This window comes from Meriones unguiculatus, chromosome 7 (assembly GCF_030254825.1).
Source record: "Meriones unguiculatus strain TT.TT164.6M chromosome 7, Bangor_MerUng_6.1, whole genome shotgun sequence".
NCBI classification, from domain to species: domain Eukaryota; kingdom Metazoa; phylum Chordata; class Mammalia; order Rodentia; family Muridae; genus Meriones; species Meriones unguiculatus.
The window spans coordinates 117440996-117466067 of record NC_083355.1 but is presented as its reverse complement, the minus strand read 5'-3'; the positions used below and the strand labels follow the sequence as shown (position 1 = coordinate 117466067).

At 50.3% G+C, this 25072-nt stretch overlaps 1 protein-coding gene across 7 annotated transcripts in view; it reads right to left on the bottom strand.

The window, feature by feature from the left end:
* Window positions 1–25072, bottom strand: part of Pacs2 (phosphofurin acidic cluster sorting protein 2) — a 55429-nt gene that overhangs the window by 22495 nt on the left and 7862 nt on the right. For 5 of the 7 annotated variants that reach the window (XM_060388278.1, XM_021655241.2, XM_021655242.2 and 2 more), the window contains exons 2-7: window positions 5522–5609; window positions 4196–4285; window positions 2583–2708; window positions 1079–1241; window positions 465–538; window positions 38–118 (exon numbers count right to left, since the gene is read on the bottom strand). In XM_060388278.1, coding sequence (XP_060244261.1) covers window positions 38–118; window positions 465–538; window positions 1079–1241; window positions 2583–2708; window positions 4196–4285; window positions 5522–5609 — 622 coding nt within the window. The remainder of the gene's footprint in view (window positions 1–37; window positions 119–464; window positions 539–1078; window positions 1242–2582; window positions 2709–4195; window positions 4286–5521; window positions 5610–25072) is intronic. The other 2 variants (XM_021655243.2, XM_021655246.2) reach the window with 1 other exon arrangement.

Sequence of the window (25072 nt, the reverse complement as noted above, 5' to 3'; positions counted from 1 at the left end):
CCCTTCCCCAGTGTTAGTAAAACTCATTTCCACCGACCCTGGTCATGGACGTCGTTCTTACTATCGAGCGCCGCTGCTTCTTGGGTTTTCCCACATCAAAGTCATCCTCGTCAAGATCCTGTGTAGACATGACAGCGCCTGAGGCCATGTGCCCGAGGCCATGGCACCTGCACAGCAGGCCCACCCCATCGCAGTGTGAGGGAAAGCATCACTCAGCAGCCAGCTCCTAGCACTCCCAAGCCCTGCAGAGATGCCACTGACACACCTAGCCCCAGGAGGAGGCAGTCAGGCGTCACACATCAGTTCCTCTACCCTTCTCATCCCGTGTGGCACTGATATCAAGAACCATGCCCCGTTCATATGGGCTAGCACAGGGAAGTCCCCTCCAGTCCCAAGCCTCTTATCTATAGAGGTGGAAGTGGGAGCTGTCGCCTGCCTCCCCCATCTCAGGCTCAAACGGTTACCTGCCCTTGTACAGCATCATCACTGGCTTCTTGCTCAGAGGAAAAGCTCTCATACTCCTCCTCAGAGTAGTTGTCTGTGGAATGAGCACACAGAAGGGAGAGTACCTTTAGATTCCACCTGATGCCATGGCAATGACGTGACAACAGAACCACAGGTGTCCCCTGGGAGCAGAGGGGAGCTGTAAGGAGGGAGCCCTGTGTAGACTAGGGGAACACGAGACACCAGTGCTGTGGCTCTGAGCACCAGGGGCCTTAGGGTAGCAGGCCATATGGCTGTGGGGTTGGTGGAGCAAGAGAGCAGGGCAAATACTGTGACCCCAGCTGTGATGGCAGTAGCAGGTGATGGCTGCCAAGCACCTGCCCCACACCAGTGTTCAGAGCATCAAAGGCTGCACAACAGACCCCATGACACCTGCATACTGAGGGTGCACAGAGCTTGTGACTGAACTTCAACAGCACACTGGACTCTTCCCCAGAAGATTCTAGAGAAAAACCCAACAAACACTTCACATCCCACCCTGCCTGCTCCAACCACAGTGGGATAGCCCCCTACACATGCAGGCCAGAAGTGGCATGAACAAAGCAGGGCAGAGGACGGAAGGCGCGTTACTCACCTGTGGACTTGGCCTTGGGGCCAGCCTGCATTGCACTATCCTCATGGTCGATGGGCTGGCTGGACAGAGAGACGATCCAAATCTCAGCCACCTTGACAGAGGCCTCTTTGATGCTGCTGCAGAGGCTCAGCACCTGGCCGCCCTCAGAGGGGTGCTGCATCACCTACAGGGAATGGTTCTGGACATCAGGAGGGCTACCACCCCAGAGAGTGCCAATATTCACAAGCAGGGCACCCCTAGCAGAAGGCTGCGAAGGAAACCTGAGGAAGCCCAGGGACCGTAGACTGCCTGAGTAGGGAGGTCAGTGCCAAGCTTGATATTTCTGACTACAAGCAGATAGAGGAATTTATCTACAGACCAACCAATTCTGGCACCCCTGCTGCCCCTTGGACATCACTAAGATAGTTCCTGGCCCCCATTCACCTCTGTCTACTGTGCAGCCTGAGAAACCAAATGTCTAAAGACCCATGTGTATAGTCAAGGAGAAACAGCTACCATGGGCCATGTCTGCAAGGGCACAAGGGGCCCACCGGACCTGGCTCATCTGAGTACCAAGGCCCTGGCACTATTCTGATAGACTTAGCAAGCCAGTAAGGGCAGCAGGAGGCAGTACCGACCTGGCTATTATCCTGGCCCTCACACTACCTCAAAAGCAGGCACAGATGGTAGATCTGGTTTTGACAGGGTCTCTGCACATGCAAAGCTGCTTTGGGGCCATTTGATCAGACTTAAATGCTAAAATTTTATGGATTAAAAAGAAAATGGAAGCTAAGCATGGTGGTGAATGCCTTTAATCCCAGCCCTCAGAAGACAGATGCAGGTGGATCTCTGTGAGTTCGAGGTCAGCCTGGTCTACAAAGTGGGTCTAGGACAGCCAAGGCTACACAGAGAAATCCTGTGTCACAACCTGGCTTGCAGCCAACATTCCAGCCTCAGGTAGCCACCAACACAGGTGTACCTGCCCCAGACACTAAATCGAAATCCAAAAGAGGAAAGCTCTATGGCTCAGGGACAATGTGGCCACTGCTCAACTGCTCTTCTCCCAGGGCTATTCCTTTAGCTAATGAAGGTCCAGCTGCTTAGCTCCAAGGTATCATCATCTAGTAGCCTGTCCGCTCTCCTCATAGTCCCCCCAGAACACCAGGGCTTCTGGGAGACATAAGAGTTTCTGGTTGTTGTCCTTCTAAGGTGCTTTCTGCTGGCACAGCCCATCTGCTCACCTGAGGTACTGGGGCGGAACAAAGGCTAAGGGGGCATCCAGGAAAAACCTGTCCAAGGAAGGAGCCTGAGAAAGGCAGCCCCAAGCACTCTTCTAGGGAGTGGAGTACAAGAGCAGCCATACTACGTAGCAAAGGACTGGGGACCGGAGAAGAATCCACAGGGTAGTGCCACAGTGGAGCGGAAACTGTGGATTCTCTGAGGACATGGAGAATGTTCTATCAGACACATAAAAGAAATCTGTTCAGAGCGTTCTAGAGCCCTGGACACCAGCCCAGAAACCTACCTCAGCCATGTTGATAGAGCCTACAGCCAGTGTTTTATAGCCCAGGATCGTCCTGTTCTTGTACCGCTTTCTGCGCTGCAGCATGATCTGTAGCTTGTTGCCTTCTCTCTTCAGGAAATGGGGATACTGTGGACACAAGCGAGCTTGCTTGAGGCCTGCTACAGCATGGCATGATTGACCACATAACTGCAAGGTCTCCGAGGAGCACCTGCTACATTGCTGAGGCCTTCCAGGGTCTTGGCCCTTGGCCTTCTTCAATCCATCCTCAAAAGCCTGCAACATCCCTCTGTTTAAGTCAGGGTTCCACTTCCACACTAGTGTAACATAGCTGGTTATCTATTTGGGGTGGCAGCTTCTCAATACACAACATGGCCCCAAGTTTCTGGTCGTCTCTTATACATGGAGCAGCTGGGGACCCTTTGTGGGTGACACTGTGCACTCCTTGGTTAGGCTACCAGGCACCAGTCCCACCTCCGCTGCAGGCTGTGCATGCTCAGGACTGCACTTGTGCACTTGGAAGCAGTTCCCACAGGGCTCCCGGAGCTCACCAGCAGAGCTTGCCGGAGCTTCCAGAAGCAGGTTACAATGTAGTAGTATCAAAGCAGCTGCTCATCCACACACTTGCTCAGAAGCCACAGGGCCATATACTTGATACAGGCGTATGAACTGGTAAACTACACCTCAGTAAACTGGATTCTCTATAGCAGTACACAAAACCCAGAGCAGATGATCTGGGCTGACAGTCTACCTTCTCCAAAAGGTGCTCAAAAGCCTCTGAACCCTGAGTTTTCACACAGTCTTGCCAATCTTTGCTAAACAAGAAAATGAAATGACCTTGTCTTGATGATATACTTGGTCTCTGTGATGCTTAATATTGATTGTCACCTTGAAGGATCTAGCATCACCTAGGAGACAGACCCTGAGGTACTCCAGCCAAGACCATCTAGATGAGGTAATCCTTTGAGCACACCTGTGCAGGATTATCTTGATTAGGTTAACGGAGGAGGGAGACCCAGCCTAACGGGAGGCTCCACGGTCAGAGGCTGGAGGAAGGGAGCTGAGCATCAGCAGTCCTGTTCTCTGCTTCCTACTTCAGGTGCAGTGTGACCAGCTGCCTCACGCTCCTGCAGTCTCAACGTCTCCACCAAATGTGAGCAACAGAATCCGGTCCTCCCTTAGGTTCGCTTCTTACCAGGGTATTTTGTCACAGCCATGAAACAACTAACCCTGACCACATCATCCCATTTTCTTTATTATGAGAAAGGGGTGGGGAAGTAAAGGTTTTCTAATTGTTTAAGAACACACTTTGATCAAGCAAAGATCAAAGTAAGAAAGAACACAGGTGGCTCTGACAAGGACATCACCAGTATCCAGGACACTGACAAGGTTATGTGTACCCATCCACTCAGGAAACTGGCGAGGAATCGTGTGTCCCTCATACCCAAGGAACTAACCAGGGTATGTCCATCACTCAGGGCACTGTGGGGGAAATGAGCCCATCACCTCCAGGGCATTGAACAGAGCGTGCCCATCACCCTGGGTACCAAAGAGGGAGAGTCTGTTATTCAAAGACTGACAAGGGAGAGTCCTCATTTCCCAGGTGCAAGGCTTACCTGGAGAGAGAAGGTCAAAGCTAGGTCAGTTTCTACTTGTCCACTGGGAGGCAGCACAATCTCATGTGATCTCAGGACACGTTTGGAACCCTGGAAGGAAACAGCCTTCTAATGTAGGGCATGTTAAAGTGAAGCAGTTAAGCACATCCTTACACCAGCACTCTGATCTGTCATGACAAAGGCCTCACTGGGTGGGGAGGCACCAGCTGGAATATTGTCAGGACCCTTACAACCTGATTCCACCGATAAGTTCTGCCCAGGAAATGGAAGGGCAAGACCAAGAACAGCTCCTGCCAAAGAAACAGTCACCAAAGCAGAGCACAGTCCACCGGTGGCCTCTGTAAGGCCAATGCACGGGTACGGGTGTGTGGGGCCAACGAGGCATGCCACTTAAAAAAAGATACTGCCACAGGGACAGGAAGAGCAGGAAATGTTTAAGACAGGTTCAAACTGCGCAGGTGACACAGGGCACAGTCTGGCACAAAGCCAAGCAGGTAGAGACTTGCCTGCCTGCTTAGACGCCAAGAATCCACAGCACCTCCAGGGAAGAGTGGGCTCCCAGGCCTTTACCATAAACAGAAGCCAGGCCTCCTTGAACTCCAAGCACACATCTCAGGGCAAAAATGGGAGGGTCCTGCATGAATGGGAGGGTTCTGAGTGACAGAGGAGACTCTGAATGATCAACGAAAGTCTTGCCCCAGGGCTAAGGCTCAGCACACTGTGACAACAGGCCTGGGGTGTGTCCAGTGCTACAGGTAGTAGGGTGGGGTCAAACATGGGCTACCTCAGCAGGACCCAGTACTTCTTGGTAGAGGGTCAGGGGTTAGTAACAATTGGTTGTCCCCTTTACCCAGGCACATACTAGCTGCCTACCACTTGCCCTATATATGCCACACACCTTGAAGGGCCACCAGGGGCTTCATCTGAGCAGTCAGGGGTCAAAATCTACATCCTGTCCCCTGAGAGTGGACCCAGAACCTGGCAGTCCTCAACATAGCAGAGGCAGCCCAAATGGCTAGTGGATAAGACACATCTGGTGGGCAGGGATGCTCTCCCCTAGAAGGGTGGGGTCCAAGCTCATCCAGTTACAGGCTCTCCAAGGAACCTGTGAGAGGTAGCAAACACTGGGGCAGGTTCTAGTCCAGAGAGCCCCATGCCCTGTCTCCTCTTCCTGTCCCTGCTCACGCCTATTATCCCGAGAAAGGCACGTGAAAAGGCTCTGGGTGGGTGGCTCAGTGGATGAGGGTTTGCAGGTCTTCAGGAACAGTTTAGGGACCGTGTGAGAAGTGAGGCTGGCCACACTCTGGGTGTGTGGTGAGGGGTTACCTGCATTTTGACGGCAATCACCACGGACAGAAGTTCCTTCTCCAGCTCCCGGAGCACTGCCAGTTTCTTCAGGGTCAGGCTACACAACCTGCAAGACACAGCGTTCAGGCTTACAGCACATTTCCTAGTTACACTGCCCAGATGCACAGAGAAATGCAGGTCTCTGCTTCAGCTGCCTTTGGGCGTCTCCATGAGGAGCACCACCCAGAGGGCCTGGATGGAAAGGCCAGAGAAGAGACATCTGAAAGCCAAGCATGTGAGACCGAAGAACAAGGAGGTTCCCAAAGGCCAGGGTGCTGGCACCAACAGAGTAGAGCTCTTACAGCCTCCTACCCCAGGCCTGCTGCCCCCATTCCATGCTGTCACCTTCATGAAGCAGGCATGAATTCAACTCAATATTCTGCTCTAAGGCCTTTGAGGTACATGCAGACATATATTGCCTACTTTAAGGGCAGCCTGGGGACATGCCCTGAGGACCTAGCAAAGAGTGAGCACATGGCCCTGGGTCTGCTCCTGCAGAGCTCTATGTCTGACTGCTTCCTAAGTAAGCGCACACCTTCCTGGAGGCACCTGTGCCATCCATAACCTATGCACACACTCACACCTACACACGTGTACATGAGCCCCAGGTACAACATCTTAAAGAAAAACAGGCCCACCAAAGGTGTGCAAACTGGGCCCCTGCCTTGGCAATTTTTTCAGAAGCCTCCACAGCAGTCTATAAACACGGATCACTTTTCTAACAAAATCCTGCTTTATGACATTTGCTCAATGGGGCAGTATAGGGTAAAGAAGTAGCTGTCCAAATTAAAGTGGCAGTGGCACCAGGTGTGGTGGTACACCGGCAGATTTCTTTGAGTCCAGCCTGATCCACACAATGAGTTCTAGACCAACCAGGGATGCACAGAGAAACCCCATCCCAAGCAAGTAAGCAAGCAAGCAAACAAAAACAGCACTGGTTACCCAGCAGCACTTCACATTCTAAGGCCAACATGTGCCCAGAAGTCTGAGTTGGGCTTCAAATGGTAGGTCTGGAATTCTGCTTCCACACTGAGCTACCATAAGTCCTCAACACGACAATGAAGTAGCAAGACAAGAGACACAGCCCTTGTCTTCCTCCCACATGAAGGTAACATGCTTCTGTGTTAGTACCTAAGAACTATGTACAGGAAAAATGGTTCCTCAACTGCCCTTCCTACCCTGGCCACAGGGGATGTCAAGAAGCTACCTGTGTGCCCCGGGAAGTGCTTATCACTTTTATGGGAAAATAGTGACCCCAGTTAAGGAACCCACCCCAAGGACCATACTCTAGGTTTAAGATAGGGACCCCACTGGTCCTCACTGACAGGGTGAGAAGGATGAGGCTGTCTGCACTGTACTGTTCAAAGAAGACAGACAAGGGATAGACAAGGGCTCCCTCACAGCTTTGTGCCCTGACCCAACATCAGGAGCCGAAGACAGTCTGATGTCCGAAACTATGAGAGCTGAGCAGCACAGAGATGCTCTGCCATAGTTGGGTGGGGGACGTTCCCCCATAGGTGGGTGGAAGGTGCTCAGTTGCAACACCTATGGTCACCAGTCAGAGCTACACACAATAGCAGCTCATGATACGCCACCAAGGTCACCAGCTGGGCTCTGTGTGCAACTCTGGAAACCCACAGGACTTACTTTTACTATTTGGGATGCCATATAAGCTATCTCTTCTGGAATTTTCAATGTAATATGTTTCATACCACAGCAGAGCTTGGAAAACTGTGGGAAATGAAATTGAGAGGTGGCTACTATGACAGCAAGGCAACTAGAAAACACGGAGTTACCTGGGAAATGGGCCTGTAGAAACAGAGTATCTCAAAGGAAACCACAAAGTGTTAGGAATTAAATAAAAATAAAGAGAATGTGTCAGAATTTGTGCCAGCATTAGTACTTCAGTAGAAAGATTTCCACTGAACAAGCTAAGCTGCATAAAACAATAAGAAACCAGAAGAGAGAGTGCAAATGGAAAACCAAAGAAGCACAAGGAAGGAGACAATAAAGATAAAATCAGAAACAACTTGAAATAGAGAAAATAAAAACCAGATGTTAGTCCTTTGTAAAGATTGAGAAAAATTAATAAAACCTCCAGCCAAAGATAAAAAGACAAAAAATTCTCTTTATCAGGAATAAAAGAGAGCGTAAGAGAGCTCAGATACCTACTCCACAAGCAGGTAAGATATAACAATTCTTACTGCCCCAACCTCCAAACCTTACCAAGCTGAAACTGGTGACAGAACAGTGTCATCTATTAAGTAAAGTCAATGAAGCACAAATGCTGTGAAAAAGAAAATCCAGCAGGTTCAGACACATGGAGCAGCGCTTGCTGAACATGCACGAGAGCCAGCACAGGAGGTACGAAGGGCAGAGAAAACCAAACAAGTTCACATAATCTTCGAGAAAGCAGAAAAGGAAGTAATGCCTCAGCTCATGAGATCAGCACTGCCTTTCTATCAACACAGACAAAAACACTACCAAAAAGAAACTTACACAAGCTGGGTGTGGTGGCTGGCACTCAGCCACAGTACCAGCTCTCAGGAGGCTGAGATAAGATGACCTGGGCCTGGGCTACACAGCCAGCCCTTGTTGAAAGAAGATACATAGTGAGGAACAGGACAAAGGAAGAGAACAGGGGAAGCATACTAAAGGCTGATGTCTGTCATGAACACAGATGCAAAGTTCTTCCACAGGTATTTGCAAGCTAAATCTAGCAAGACAAAGATATTCATTAATACACATGAGCAAGTGTGGATGAACCAGGAATGAAATGCTGGCTCAGCATTTGAAAATCATTTTAATTTACCATATCAATATGCTAAATAAGAGGAAACACTTATATGTTCCCTCAATCCAAATGCTGTGATGTGGTTCAGTTTTCTCAGGCACCATGTATTAAAGGCTTAGTGCCTACTGGATGGTAGAACATTTAGAAGGACACAGTGGAAGACACACCCTTGAGGGGGACTGTGGGACCCAGACTCTTCCTAGGTTTGACTTTTTTTGGGGAGGAGGTAGTTTGTTCGTTTGTCTGTCTGGTGGCTGTTAGGTTGCAGCTTTCAGTACAGCCATGTTCCCATCATGATGCGTCACTGCTCCGCAGGCTAAAGCAATCTCCATAACCCTGAGCCCTCTGATTCCTTAGATGCTTGCTATCACGCCAGAAGTCAACTGACACAGGAAGCTGGCACCAGCTTGGGATGTGGGGAGCCCTTTGGACTGTACAAGAGGAATGTGATAGTCTGCAGGAGCAGGCTGGAAAAAACTCCAGCTCACCAGGCAGTTCTGACATCCATGCTAAACACTCTCAGCAAGGCAGGCAGAGAAGGAATCTGTCAGTCTGCACCTGTCACAGCACAGCAGAGACTTCTCTCCCTTAAGATAGGGTGAGGCTGGCCTGACTGCTCTCACCCCTGTGCCTCACAGGGCCTCATCCTGTCCAGATCAACAGGCAAGGCAAGGCAACCAAAGAGACAAGGTCAGGAAAGGCAGAAGCAAAACCACCATTGTCTGCAGACACCAGGATTGTGCATAGAGAAATCTAAGGAATGCAGGAAGGGTCGAGACAAGCTCCAATACGCCAGGTTGCCTATAAAAAGCAACCATGAGGCACATGCTGCTCCCAATAGATAACTGGAGTCACGTGTTCAAAAAGCATCTACTCAGGCTACCTCTAAACAAACTGATCTAAAGTAAATGCACCCCCACACACACACACAAGCTAGAAACTCCACATGCTGGGCTGGCAAGATGTCTCCGTGCGTGAGGGTACTTGGTGCACAGACCTGGCAACCCAAGTTTGACCCCCGAAACCTACATAGAAGTGTTGGAGAGAAATGACCTCACAAATTGTCCTCTGATCTCTACACACACATCTGGCCCCAACATTCACACACACAAACAACAATAATAATAATAAACAAATATATTTATATGATTGTTTTTATTTTATGTGCATTGGTGCATTTGCCTGTTTGTATGTCTGTGTTAGGGTATCAGATCCCCTAGAATAGGAGTTACAGACAGTTGTGAGCTGCCATGTCGGTGCTGGGAATTAAGCCAGGGTCCTCTGGAAAGGCATTTGGTTCCCTTAACCGCTGAGCCACCTCTCCAGCCCTAAACAAATTTACTAATTTTTAAAGGATGCTCTGAATGCTGATGAAAGAGCTCAACAATAAGGGAGTGAAGAACCAGGCTATGGGGTGTGTGTAAGTTTTCCCCAACCTAGTCTATCGATTTAGTACTACTCCAGGAAAATCACAGGAAGGGTTGTGTGATTCTGTCAAAATCACCAACTGATTAACCCTTACATGCAAAGGAGCTAACCCAACCAGAACAACTGTGAAAAAAGGAAACAGAGACTAGTTCCCTGGCCCCACTGTCAGCTACTGTACCAACACGCTGCCCACAGAGGGGCAGCAGAGAACAGTCAGAGAAATGACTGAGAAACTGGACTCCATCAAAACTTAAGACTTTGGCTAGAATGGTGGCTCCTACCTTTAATTCCAGCACTGGGGAGGCAAAAGCAGGCAGATCTCTATGAATTTGAGTCCAGCCTGGTCTACATTGTGAGAACCAAAGTTACATGGTGAGAACCTGTCAGAAACAAAACAAAACAACAACAACAACAACAACAACAAAACTTTCCTGTCCAAAACCACAGTTACTAAAACAGCTTTGGGGATGGAGAGCTGGCTCAGTGGTTAGAAGCATCTCCTCAGAGGACCCACGTGTGATCCCCAGCACCCACATGACAGCTGACAACCCTCTACAACACTGACTTCAAGGGCTCCGATACACTCTTTGGGCATACTTAGGCACAAGGCACACATGTGGTGCACAGAAAAACATACCCATAATACACAAAATACAAAGTAATTAATTAGGTGAGCAAAGTGTTTGAACAGCTGCTTCACCTGGAAAGACTCACAGGAAGGGGACCGGCACTACTCACCCGGAGCTGACATCACTCACTCGTGATGTAAGTACAAGCAGAAAGCACACCAGAGCTACTCACAAAGAGCAAAACCACCAACACCCAGCACTGGCCAGGAGGCAGAGCAACTGGAACTCTGGATATCAGTCTGTAAGTTTCCACGAAGCCACACACAGCTCTCAGCACAGCCAAGCTTTGGAGGTTAGCCAGGAAAATGAGTCTCAGGTCACACAAAGACACACGTGAACATTCACAGAACATCTATTTAACAACATGGGTCTCCTTTCCAAAACCACTAAGAAATCGCAGGCAAGGGGCTCGGTCAGCGGGTAAGAGTACTTGTTGCTCGCACAACGCGGTGGCTTGCGGACCATCTGTATCTCCAGTTTAGGGGATCTGACACTCTTCTGGACTCCCTGGGCACCAGCTATGCATGTGGGTGGTGCACAGGTGTACACAAGAGCTAAACACCACACACATAAAATGAAAAAAAAAAGTTTTAAGTATGTTTTTAAAAAGAACTTGCAAATCAGTTATGGTTCAAACCTTTGGCAGAGTACAGGGAATCATAAGAAAGAAGGGGAGTTAGTCTGATGGGGAAAGGATAGGAGCTCCACAAGGACCAAATATATCTGGGCACAGGGTCTTTTCTGAGACTGACATTCAACCAAGGACCATGTATGGATATAACCTAGAACCTCCACTCAGATGTAGCCTGTGGTAGCTCAGTAACCAATTGGTTTCCCAAAGTGAGGGGAACAGGGACTATTTCTAACAGGAACTCGATGACTGGCTCTTTGGTCTCCCCACCCCCGAAGGGAGGAGCAGTCCTGTTAGGCCACAGAGGAGGGCTTTGCAGCCAGTCCTGAAGATACCTGATAAAACAGGATCAGATGAATGGGGAGGAGGTCGCCCCTATCAGTGGACTTGGAAAGGGGCACGGTGGAGATGAGGGAGGGAGGGAGGGAGGGACTGGGAGGGAATGAGGGATCGGGACACGGCTGGGATACAGAGTTAATAAAATGTAACTGATAAAAAAAATAAAATTAAAAAAAAAATCAGTTATGGTTAACTACAGAGACAGAGCACCTCTGGGTCATCATGACAACAATGCCCAGAATCAGGAGGGTAGCACTGTGTCCATCAGTTGCTAATACACTTAGGAGTAAGGGCATTCCTGAGAGAAGGCTGTGTCCGTGAGGAGACATGCACTTTAACGGCAATGCTGTCACAAGTTGTGATCCCACTGACAGGAGGATCCGGTTCACACCAAAGGCAATCTGCCAAGCAGCAAGATTACAACCTCCTCTTCACTGTATCCAGTCAAAGCCTGGAACTAAAGAACCAGCACGGGAGCTGGAGAGATGTCACCTGGATCCCAGGGCTCATGCAGTGCCAATGGGAGTGACAGCCACGGTGTTCTGGAAGCAGAGACAAGGGATTTGGGGAGCAAATAAGCTAGGCAGAGTAGCCAAACTGGTGAGCTCTGGGTTCAAATGAGACACCCTGCCTGAGTATGTACGATGAAGGAAGAATGATCATGAAAGACACCCAACATAACCTCTAGCCTCTATGTGCATCTGCAGAAAACATGAATGGAAAAAAGTTCACGTATGCATGTTAAAACAAAAACAAACAAACAACCCAGCTCAGAGCAGAGTTCAGGGTCAGACTGGACCACAGTGTGAGATCCTGTCTCCTGTCTCAAAAAAACAAAACAGAAAGAGCTCGGCCCGATCCCGCAGAGCGTTGTTTGGTTTTGGGAGTAGTGTGAGGCAGCAGAGGCAGAGCAGATGCACTAGCGCGAGCGAGCCAGCAGGTGCTCTCAGCAGGATGGGAAGATCACCCTAGCTCCTGCGCTCCCCGCTGGCCTGAGGAGGTGGTGTCTCTGCACCTCCACTCTACACACACTCTGTGGGCTGCCAGCTCGATGGCTGATAACGACGTCCCCCCCCCCCTGTGGTAAGCTAGTGAACAGCATGAACAAGTCAGCTCCGGGGAGACCTAAGCACAGCTGACCCAGGTGGCTTTTTGGTGGCAGGCCCCTTGCTCACTCCCTTCTGCAAGGACACAACCCAGAAGCAGAAGCCAGCACGAAGAATGAAGAGCCACATGACCAGCCCTGCACCAGAGACACCTGCCCCATCACATACCAAAGAAGAAAACACAGCTCACTCAGAGCTTTGCTTTGGGGCTTCCATTACAGCAACGCTGTGGCCCTAGACCACCGTGACTGGGCAGGCATGCTACCTATGCATGAGGCACAATCCATTGCTGGCTGGGCTGGAGCTTGCTACACTGGACCATCTCAGGAAAGCACCTGACTGCTGGCAAGGCTGTGGTAACACTCATTAGGTAAAGGAATGTTTGTTTTCTCCCCAAATTCATGCTGAAGTCCTAACTTCTGAGGTACATTCCCAGGAGGTCAAGAAGGTGGGATCTTACAGGGGGAACTGTAAGGAACCTGCAGCCACTGCTTTTTCTGCCAGGTGTGGGGAAAAATGGGCAATGACCCAGGAAGTACCTCAGCAGACAGTGAATCTGCCGGTGCCCTGGAAACTCATGAGGGTGAGGACTGCTTTAAGCTTCCACCTATAGCTTTCACCTAACACATTAAAAACACAGAAACTCCCTCAGCCACACAGACCAACCTGTTTGGAAAGCTGTATGTCTATTTCATAAATATTCTAGAACTAGCTTGCTAGGACTGAACAAGTGTGTAGGATTTTATGAAATCAAACTGCATTTAGAGACAAGCTACTCTTAATAACCCCAAGTCTTTGTTTCTCTGCTTCATACCTGACATTTCTCCCAGAAATCTTTTTCTTCTGTGTGCATTCTAACCTAGGGCATGTTGGGTAATCGGTCTACCATTGAACTATGCCCTCAGCCTTTTTTTTTTTTTTTTTTACTTTCTACTGATGCAAAACATCAGAGCTGCCTAAGTGTCAACCTCCTGCCTCAGTCTCTTGAGTACCTGTTTACAGTCATGCTTCATCCTGTCTGGCTGTCTGCAGGGGGATCTCTTGAGTTTGAAGCCAGCTGTCTGATTTAGTGTCTCACTGCACTGCCCGGTGCATCCAGGTAGTTTCGATAAGAACCAGAGAGACGGCTTGGTGGTTAAGAGCATGTGGTACATAACTGTAAGGACTAGAGTTCAGCTCCAGCATATGCATAACCAAGCCTGTGGCTCTCACCTGGCAAAAGCTGATGCCCCCTTCCGACCTCCCAGTGCACAGGTGTATGCACCACTAAACACGTGCATACACTGCGGCACACACAAATAAATAAACCAAAACCCACTTTACACAGCTCTCTCTTCTGCCTCAAGCACACTACTTCCGGTGTCTGCCTGGAGAACCGTGTGGCGACGCAACAGTGCCTGGAACTCTGCAGAGACAGAACTCTCCCATCTCCACATTCACAGATGCAGAGCTCAACTGACACTGAGCTGTACATACTGGATGGTGAAGACCTACAAACTTTGAAAGAAATTAAATAACAAACTATATGAGTTTCTTACTTACTGCTATGTTCCTCTTTTTTAATATTTTATTTTTATTTTATGTGCATTGTTTTGCCTATATGTATGTCTATGTGAGGGTGTTGGATCACCTCAAACTGAAGTTACAGACAGTTGTGAGCTGCCATGTGGGTGCTAGGAATTGAACCTGGGCCCCCTGGGAGAGCAGCCAGTGCTTTTAACCACAGAGCCAACTCTCCAGCCCTGTTCTTTTTTTAAATAGAGGCTGGAGAGATGGGTCAGTGCTCTTGCAGAGGACCTGAATTTGGTTCCTGGCACCCACACAGGGAGGCTTGTAAACGTAAGCTGAGCTCCAGGACAGCTGACAATTTCTGGCCTCTGCAGGAACTTGTACTCACATGCACATACCCATACAGAATAAGACAAATATACATAAAATTAAATTAAAATTTTTATTTCTCTATGGGGGAACATACATATGCCACATATGGATCCAAGAAAAACTGGCTAGGTCAGGTCTCTCCTTCCAGCACACAGGTCCCCGAGACTGCACCCAGGTCAGCAGGCCTGGCAGGAGGTCCTCACACCCACTTAGCCATCTCATTGGACCTACTTCTACAGTCTTAAAGACACATTCAAACCTCACCAAATACTTTTCTTCAATCAGCAGCCCCAACTCCCGTGAATACTGCGCGTAAGAGACATACAGTGCATCAAGCCATCCATGTGCACACATCGCCAGCCGGTTGCCCTTGTACCATCTGGACTGTGCTGAGCCCTGCAGGGTCCAGCCTGGCACTGGGATCCCTCCGTGTGAGCTGGTGATGTCCACTGCTCTTCATTGGAGGCTGTGTACTTCCTACCACCACAGCGTGGCCCTCCACACCTCCTCCAACCTCAGCTTCATTTCTTCAGGTTTCTACTCTAGGGGTCCATTGCTGAGAACAATTTCAGTTTCCCTTGCCTGAAATGGCTATCTATGGCCAAGTGATCCAGAATATTTACACACCCCACATGTGCGCGCGTACTGGCACCTGGGGAATGGGGCTCGGATCCTTTCAGCACATACCATGACGTAAGGCGTGCCTACACCTTTACGAGAACCACCGCATGAGGTCAGGAGTAGACTTTTCCACCTGAGGCATCATAATGCTCAAAACGTTTTCAAAATTTCAGACTTTGGTTTATGGATGCTCAACTGATAATTCTCACTTTTTCTAAAAAACTATCAAAGTGTTCACACTTACTGACAATGCTGTGTCTGGCATTTGTTTTGTTTTTAGGCAGGGTCTCATGCCACCCTGGCTGGCCTAGAACTCTCTTTGTAGACCAGGCTGGCCTTGCACACACAGAGATCAGCCTGCTCTGCCCCAGTGCTGAGATAAAGATGTGTGCCACCATGTCCAGGTAGTATTGTTTTTGTTGTTGTTTACTGTGTGGTGTATGTGTATATGTGTTCATGTGTGTGTTCACAGGCACAGGGAGCCCAGAGGCCAACATCAGCTGTTTTTGACTATTTTCCACCTTATATTCAGAGACATGGTTTCTCCCTGCATCTGGAGCTCACCTTTGGGTTAGACTGTCCTCATGCTGAACCAAGATGTGTATGTGATGGCATGTTGGGTGTGGTGTAGATGCCCCACACTCATTCTGTCATCTGTCTGTGGCACGTGAGCCATTTTGCCTCTTGGCTATGACACAAGTGGGCAGTTATCTCCCAGCCCTGTTTTATTTTATTTTATTTTATTTTTTAAAAGAAAGTGAAATTGCCAAATCCAAGGGTAATTTTAAGCTTAATTTCAGAGGCATCTGCACACTGTCTTGCACAGTGGCTACCTTGCTAGTTTACACTCGCACCAACAGTGCACAAGGGCTTGGCTTCAGCATCAATGAGCGTCTTCTGTGGGGCTGGAGCAGCTCACTAGTTAAGAACATGAACTTCTCTTCTAGAGTGCTTGACTTTACCACAAGTACCACTTCAAGGGGTTCACAATTGCCTGGAGCTCCAGCTCCAGTGGATCCGATGCTGTCCTGTGGCCTCTCTGAACACCTGCATGCACACATGACACACATATTCACAGACATACACACATGCTTATAAATGAAAATCTTTACAAAGAAAACCAGCCTCTTGTGAAAAGGATTAGCCTACAGTTGCCTTCCCTTCACAGAGCTCTACAGCCACACAAGAAATGAGGCTCTTACCCACCCACACACTCTCACTCACCTGAGTATAGGGACACAGAGCTTCCACTCACTACACTCTCACTCATGAGGCAGTATAGGGTGTGTACACACACATACACACCCCACTGGCAAGCTCGAGACACAAAAGTATAATTGCTGAGAGAGAAGACACACCCAAAGTCAGGGGCAGGACTCTCAGTGAGCCGTCCACCCATTAAAGAGTCAGGAGACCCCATTTGGGATGGGGTGTAGGGCTGGCAGAAAAGGGCCAAGGTAATACTCCGTAGTCCATAAGGCTTGGGAGCCTACCTGCACCTGGGCGGAGCAGTGACAAAGGCACACTCATTGCCAAGTTCCTGGTGTGTGTGCCTGAGCCTCTTACCTCTTCTCATCTATCCCTCTTACTGATGAAGACTCACAGTTTGCTTGCACCACACGGGGATCAGACGTCCTCTGTGCCCAGGCACCCAGCATGGCTCCTCTGGGAATCTGAAAGCTAGGGTCTCCTTGGCTGCTGACCAAGCAAGAACAGCTAGAAACTCCATCTTGGCCCTGTAGGCCCTCTTCTCATCTCTTGCTCAAGTTGCTTTGTCTTGACCTTGAAACAAAAGGTTCCACAGGCCTGAACAGTTTCCTGAGCACCAGAGACCACCCCAGATTCCTATGGCCTCCCCATCCTCTGGATGGCCCCTCTCCCCCCCAACCCCCAGTCTGTCCCAGACAGGATTCTGACCTGGGGTTCCACACCACTGCAGTCAGATCTCCTGCTCTCCCTGGGGCTCCACTGTCCAGTAATAGTGACAGAAGACAATGGACAGAGGCCTTAAGGGGAGACTGGCCGTCTGTCACAGACATGCCCAGGAAGAGGCAAGCACACCCACAGGGGTATTGAGAACCTAGTATCAGAGTAGATGAAGCCTAGTGACCAGAACTTCGTTTCTCAGTCCTTTGAGAAGGCTAAATATAGGGTATGCAGCGGCCTGGCCACTGACCCTTGAAAATGAGGCAGGCAGTGGGACAGAATGGCACAAGCAGGCTCCAGAGCTATTCTCAGTGTGCAAGTCTCAGGGAGCAAACACCTAGGCTGATCCTCAGACAGCAGCTTCCCAGTGGTGAAGGACCAAATCCCTCAGACATGTGGCCACCTCGGTGTAGGTAAGGGAACGATGCCTCAGGTGACCTCATTGTGGAGAAGAAGACCTGGAGAAGACCAAATCAGGTAGAGAAACGAGGGGACAAGGCAGGGAGGACCATCTCCTCAGCGGCTGGTCGGCGCAGGTGGCGTGTAGATTCACACTTATTGCTGTGATCTAAATGTTCTGCCCACGGCCCCAGCTTCCAGACGAGCGCTTGGGTCTGTAAACACTAAGCGCATGCGAATCCACCGACCAGGAAGAGGACTGCAGGCAGCAGGACAGCTCTAGACAAGGCATCGTGCAGATAGGACTGTCTCTCCACATCCCTGCCATCGCTGCAAAGTCCCACAGGACAGCCAAGGGGCAGTGACTCAGCAGCCCCTCTGCTGCTCTCCCTCTGTGTCTATGACTGGCCAGTCTTACTTAGCCCTCACTCCCCACTTCCTGGACTCTTACCAGGAGACACTTTACATAATATGCTCTCTATGCAGCCATGACCGAACCCCCTCCATCAAAGTATAGCCAGGCAACGTCACTAAAGAGAGCGGGTGACAACTGTCATTCTGCACTACCCAGTGAGGAAAACACCTTGGCAGCCCTCTAGGAACAATGACTGCCGCCCCTCTCCTTCAGGCATGTGATGGCACACAGAGGCTATGACCTCTGCTTCACAAAGGACTAAATCTGGGCCCCAAACCTGCTGACCGTGTGTTTGTTGCAGAAAAAAATTGAAGGCCCTTTTGTTCTAAGCACAGCCCCCTCATGCATGCCTGTCCACGTGGGAGCTGGATCTGTGGTGGCAGTTGGCCATTTGTCTCTCATGCGCTGCAGGCAGAGAAATGCCACATGCCAGCACCCCAGAGGCCAGGCAGGGTAGTGCCTACTCCTGTGCCCATCCTCACCGCAGTGAGCATCTGAGGGGCGGTTTCCTGTTAACAGGCGTGGTGTGACACTCCTGGGGGTGGAGTGTCCGCTCTACGAGAGACTATGAGCTCATTCACTTCACCCTGAGCACCTGCTAACCTCAAGTCAGAAACACACCTGTGTGGCCTGGGACAGCTGCCAGTCCTCACTGGCTCATTCACTTTTCTCCACAGTGCCCGGAGCTTATCTGAACATGGGCGCCTGGTGGTTAATAAGGAGAAAAGTTCAGGAGTGTTTTTTTAATGTCCCCGCTGGCCAGCCCTAAGGGTGGGGCAGCTACTCTCAAAGGCAAGGGTCAGTGGCCAGAGATCATCCAACCACTGGGTCTCTACATGCCCACCTCACCCCATGAGAAGCCTGCCCTATTAAGGGGGGTAGTACAGAGGGAGGCAGGGACTGGTTCTTCAGTTCAGGGACCTCCCCGTTCTTTTACCACAACCTGGAAGTACAGGTGTGCAGGTGTGCTGTGCACCTGACAGATGACAGAAGGGTTTCTCTGCTCTGCACCTATCTCCTATGTCACACACATGCATGCCACTGTAAGGCTGAGACAGCCCTGAATGTTGACTGGATTGAGATGCCTGAACAATGATTAGAGCGCAGCTCTGGTGTGTCCATGAAGGTGTTTCCAGGAACTGCTAAGTCATGAGGGCCCTGATCAAAACTGGAAGATGATGGAACTCTGGAAGGTAAAGCATGGTTGGAGGAAAGAGGTCCTCCTGAGAGTCCATCTGGACTCTGGCTCTGGCCCTTTCCTGTCTCTTTCTGCCTCTTGCCATTCGCAAAGTGAGTAGTTTTCTTCTACAACGCCCTTCTGCCTTTATGTTCCACGTCCCCACAACTTCCTGAAACTTGATGTTTAAAGATGTTTCTATTAAGTATGTCACAGTGACAGTTAACATGGGCATAGCATTCTTCCTTCTAGTCCTCCTCACCAGGCTTCCTAGGGTTATGTGGGGAAGCCAGGCTCCGGGACCTCAGCACGCAGCTGCCCACAGGGGCCCATCTTTTGGAAGGTACTGCAGAGGAACAGAAGACACATCCCAGGAAGGAAGAGGAAGTGCAGAGCCCTGCTATAGGACACAATGGAGGGAGCCCTGCCCTGCAAGTGGCCATAGCAGAGGAAGACAGGCAAGACTCGGTGAGGGCCAGGTCCAAAGCCACGGTCACCTCAAAGTCCCCCACAACCGCCACAGGCTAGCACTCTATATAGTGCCCAGGCAGGCAAGGGCCTGATGGGAGCAGCCCTTCAGGGACGATGCTGAGTGCCCGGGTCGGTCATGTCCTTGGTGGCGGTGCTCATCTGGTGCAGGGATCTAAGCTGTTGGGCAGGCTGTGGTGCAGACCTCCTACAAGTCAGCTGGCCTCACACAGCAGGCAGCTGTGCTAAGGTGTGAAATCTCAGCCACAAAAATGTCTCCAACCAGAAAGGCATGAGTCTGGGAGCCACCAACCCTGGGAACATCTACACTTCTAGACTTAAGTGCCAACACCTTTTACCTCCTGCCCCTCACAGGACAGAGGGTGAGCAGTGGCAACAGTGGACAAGCCAGGTGTGTTACACATCTGTAATCCCAGTACTTAGGACCACCAGGAGTTCAAGGCCAAGCTCCACTATATATGCAGTTCCAAGCCAGACTGTACTAAGTGACAGCCTGTCTCAAAAACAATCAAACAAAGAGAACGGGCTGCCTTCTGGGTAGGCACAGATGGACACTGTTTCCTGTGTCTTCAAACTTGTGGCAGCTAGTCTCCATCATCATCTGACTGGGCTTGGGAAAACACCTAAGGGACTACTCTACCTCCCGGGGTACTATGAGGGTATTGGGGACAGAAAGACACATGCAGAGTGTGGGAAGCACCACAGAGCTGGAAGCGGGTGGACTAGGAAAGGAAAAGGAGGGAGCCTGCAGCACAGGCAAGCTCTTTGCTTCCTGTCTGCCAAGAGGTAAACAGCGGTGCTCTAAACTGCCCTCTCAGTTACCAAGGACTAGACCTCTGAAACTGAGCAAAATAAACCCTTCTGCCCTTTAAACCCTTAAACGGCTGTTCTCAAATTCTCCTCACCAAGGGGACTGACTAACTCAAACGCTCAGCTCTCTAAGGAGTCATCCCAAACTGCCTGTCCCAGGTGCGCCCCAGGCTGTTTCAACAACAGCTCCACAGTTGGCTGGCGCGGCAGTGGGGGCAGGACATTATAGACTCATGATGACAGTTTCCACAGGGCCTAACCAGCCCTCTCAGTTCACTGCAGAGCACTGTTCTACCCCGTAGCTACCAATGTGGTGCCATAGAGGAATACCTCCAATGAGGCAGACTGACCCAGCACCTACTGGAGACGAGGCACCTCTAGAGGACACAGGTGTGGTGACTCCAGCTTTCTGATTGCAAGAGTGAACGTGAAGGTGCCTGGGGTAAGAGGTGACCCTCAAGAGTACCAGTAGGGGGTTGAGAAGCAAACTAAAAGCCTTGAGAGCAAGGGAGGCCAGGTGTGTGTCTTCCAGTTGTTTGCGAAGGATCATGGATCAGCAGAGGTAAGGAACTGCAATGCTGCCCTGCCCACAGTTGGGGTGTGGAAATGGGTCAGAAGGCAACAGAATGGTGCACACACTGCAGACACCCCTGAAAATAAGGGGAATGGTTTTGTTGGACCAGGAGATTGTCTTGGATTTAGATGGACATTGTTAAGAATCAACTGCAGCTGAGTGAGGAGGCACATGCCTGTGATCCTAGCACTCAGGAGGCAGAGGCAGGTGCATCCTGAGTTCAGGTCCAGCGTGGTCTACAGAGTGAGTTCCAGGACAGCCAGGGCTACACAGAGAAACCTTGTCTTGAAAGACCAGAAAAATAAAAATCAGAACTGCTTCCCCTGAGATGCAGGAGGAGGGCCAAGTTGCTGGGTGGGGTGGATCACTGCAGCTGAGGACTCACACACCGAATCCACCCAACATGCTCAGACTCCAGGGCCACCTGGGAGAAAACACAGGCCAATGCTTACCCCTGCTCCTGCTTCGGCTGAGCTGTGACGCCTCATGTAGAAGGTATCCATGTTTGGAAAACACCAGAGAGCTCACAATCAGTCAGGGCTCTGCTGGACCCTTTGCCCCTCTGCACCTCTCACCTCAGCTGTTACAAACACTAAGCAGGATTCATCCAGACAGCAAATGTCTGGGCTTCCCTTCAGGAAGGCTCCAATGCCCAGCTGCCTCCTCAAAACCTCTACTCAGGCCACATAAGCAAATCCTGAATGAGGTAGGCTGATAACACATTAGGGCTTCCCACTCACTGTAATTATGTCCACAGAGCCAAGAGTCTCACATTCACACAGTCAGCTGGCAGAGCCACCTGTGCTTTGGAGAACAATGACCACACTTCTAAAGCACAGTCTGTGGGGATGCAGAAAACAACTGCACATAAACAGCTGGACTCCAGAGCTCAGAGGATGGACTATGCAGCCCAACAGATGGCTGGAACTGGGCTCGATGCTGGGTGCAGGCCTCAAGGGGAGTGACCAAGCTTCCATCCAGGAGGGGATTGAGCAGAAAAGGGAAAAATGCTTAAACTAGAACAGACAAGCTATGTTCATATGAAATAAACAGAGCTGCAAAAAAGAATAAAAAATGTCAGTAGCTGACATTTTGATTGGCACACCTTGCTAAGTACCAATCACAGCCAACCAGGGCTACTGATGGTCCAGCAGCACCAGCAGCTCAGGCAGACCAAGGGCAGCTTCTGTCTTACTCTCTCCCCTCTGCCCCGTGAGAATGCAGGTGGAGAAAATTGAAGTGACGCCTGAAGTTCCCACCTGCATGACTGTGCATCCAATGGTGCCTCAAGCCAGCCTCACATCAGTGAAAGCAATGATGCCCTTCTCCATTCATTATCCTTAAAGCAACTAGAAGATGCTAAAAAGGAAATCAGGAGGCATTCCTATACTCAGTCAGACATACTTTAAAAAAAAATCTGAGCAAAACCAATTTTATTGGTTTACCTATTTATACTGTCTTCCCTGCACTGAGGACAATTCACCGTCCAAAGGAAAGTGCTCACCCCACCAAGCTGGAGGAGGAAGCAGAACCACCGTCCTCACAGGCAGCCCCGAACAGAGCACATCTCTCTTAGCAAGGCAGCCTGGGCTTCTATTTTAAGTGCAGAGCATGTGCAGTTTTGATGACCCTGGAGCAGAGCCCCTCCTGGTATCCCTGAGCAGTGAGCACAGCATTCCCCAGCTGGTGGTGCAGCTGTTCCTATTGGCCTGCCATCCCCTGCTTCAGCCTCCAAGCAGCCTGTCCACCGCTGTAGATTGGTGACAGGGCCAAGACACATATCCCATAAGGGCGGATGGACCTTCTACACCAGATAGGGGTGTCCTGAGACACATACAGACCTGGGAAGCCCTTGGGAGGTAGTGAGTATTCTCCTGGGGGTACTACTATCCTTTCTCAGGGGAAAAGCTATTTTCCAGGAAGCAAAATGTGAAGAAAAGTGAGGATGACTGCACAGGCTGCCTCTCAAGTCACAGGGAGGACCCGGAAAAAGAACTTTTACAGTCAAGGGCCTGAGCCTGTGAGGGCCTAGCTTTCCATCTCTGGATATCCTCTTGCCAATTAAACATCTAAATGCTCCCAGGACATAACAGAGATGAGTATACCAAAGTGTATCCAGCAGCTGTCCTGGCTAGCCCATCTCCCCTGCTCTCTGGGTGTGTGCACGGGAGCAATCAGAACAGAGGCATCAAACCCCGCCCTAGTCCAGCAGATAGTCTCAGATCTCACCCCAATGTTAGTCAGAGCTCCTATCCCCACCCCAGACCACTCAGGCGTAACTATGCAGGACACTACAAGTGAGCAGATGCTAGCTCTGGTCTTTACACTATCACCAGGGAGACTCTGCAAAACCAGGCCTGGTGGAGGAGTCGTGCAGGGGAGTTGCCCCAGCCCTCCCAACTGTCCCTACCATCCCACTGTTCCTTCCAATGAGCACGGCTTCTTAGCTCCCCATCAGGCTTCAAAGGACAGTTCCCTGGCAAATGCTGGCGTCCTGCCCTGTCCAACCCAGCCCAGGCACCATGGTCCTTGCTTCTAATAACAACACTCAAGGTACTATGTGGCCTATTGCTACAAGTGACCCCAGATCCAGCATCTCCCAACCATCTGCTGTCCTCTAAATCTGCTCCCTCCACTGTTTCTGCACACACACCGACAAACAAGCTGCCCCTGTTCCTGCACTCACCCATTCTTGCATTTATAAACTCAAGCCAAGCTGCTTTCCCAGCTGCCACAGCTGGAAGGGAGAGAGCGCCGTTAGGGCGTGGCGACTTCTGCGTTGTTCTCTCTTTAGTTTCTCAGAGTGGCGACCCATCAGTCACACTGAAGGGAGGCAACTGGTGGTTAAAACAGGAAGTTCAGGGCCTGGAGCAAGGTGGCCGCACTTAAGAACACTTAAGAATATTTCTTCCAGAGGACCCAGGTTCTATCCCCAGCACCCACATGAAGGTTCACAACTGTCTGTAACTCCAGTTCCAGGAGTTCCGATGCCCTCTTTGGGCCCATAGGAGTACTGCGTGCACAGACAGACATTCAGGCCAAACACCTATCCACACAACAAAATAACAACAACAAAGGAAGTTCAGGGTACTAAGATGGCTCTGGGGGAAAAGGCAGCTGCTGCTAAGCCTCGTGTCCTGAGTTTGATCCTCAGGACCTGCACAATAGAGAGAACTGACAAACCTTTTCTTCTCACGTCCACATAAGCTCCCTGTACACGTACACACATATATACACACATACACAATAAAGAAATGTTAAAAAAAACTATTCTTTTTTTTTTTCTCTCTCTCTCAGAAAGCTCTCCCTATATAGCCCTGGCTGTCCTGGGATTCCTCATGTAGTCCAGGCTGGCCTTGAACCTACAAAGACCTTCCTGCCTCTATCTCCAAGAGCAGGGATTAAAGGAGCACCCCACCACACCCCAAAAGTGAGGAAAAAAAGCCAATAGGAGTTCAGAGCCAGGCCTGAGCTGAAGGAATGGCAGACCCACTGCAGGATAAGGAAAGAACGGTCAGAGTAGCATACAAGCAATCATGGGGCCCTAGCAGACCTTGACCAAGGCCACACAGCAACATTCTAGCTGCTGGGTGAACAAGGAGTCCATGTCAGTCCATCTGGACACTCATGGAAGCCTAGACCACGGCAGGTTTTCTCAGCCAACGCTTCCCTGCCAGACCTGGCCAGGGCGTACCTCAGATTTAAGGTGACTGGGGCTGGGGACAGTCCTGAAGACACAGAGCACATTCAGGTCACGTATACCTGCCCTCAACAGAGGAGCTCTGAGGAGCAGAAGGACACAGGCTCTATCTCAAAGGTGAACAGGGCGCCAGTGGGCAGTCCTGTGGCCAGACCCAGTCAAGCCTCCTCTCAGCACAAGAGAGCCTCTGGCCTCCAGGCACTCTCTGACCAGCAGGACATCTTCCAAAGGCACTGGCCAGCTTTATACTGTCCTGGCTGAAGCTGCCGACTGCACTGCTCACTTTGGTGCCAACTCAGTATGTGTGTGCACAGCCCTGACAAAAGCAATTGCAGGACACACAGGCTAGTCAACCAAAGTCAGCCTCTACAATGCCTTCCTCAGCACCCCTCCTCCAACACAGCCCCTCTCCAACTCCACACACTGCTCCTCTGCCCACTTCAAACCCACTCCAGCTAAACTTGTATCAAGTCAGGCTCTCAAGCAGCACTACGTTCCAAACAAACCTTCAAAATAATCTAGATTATTCCCATTACTCAAAGTAAAATCCATATTCTTTAGCATGTCACCTTGGTCACTTACTTAGACCAGACCTGGACTGGACATGGTAA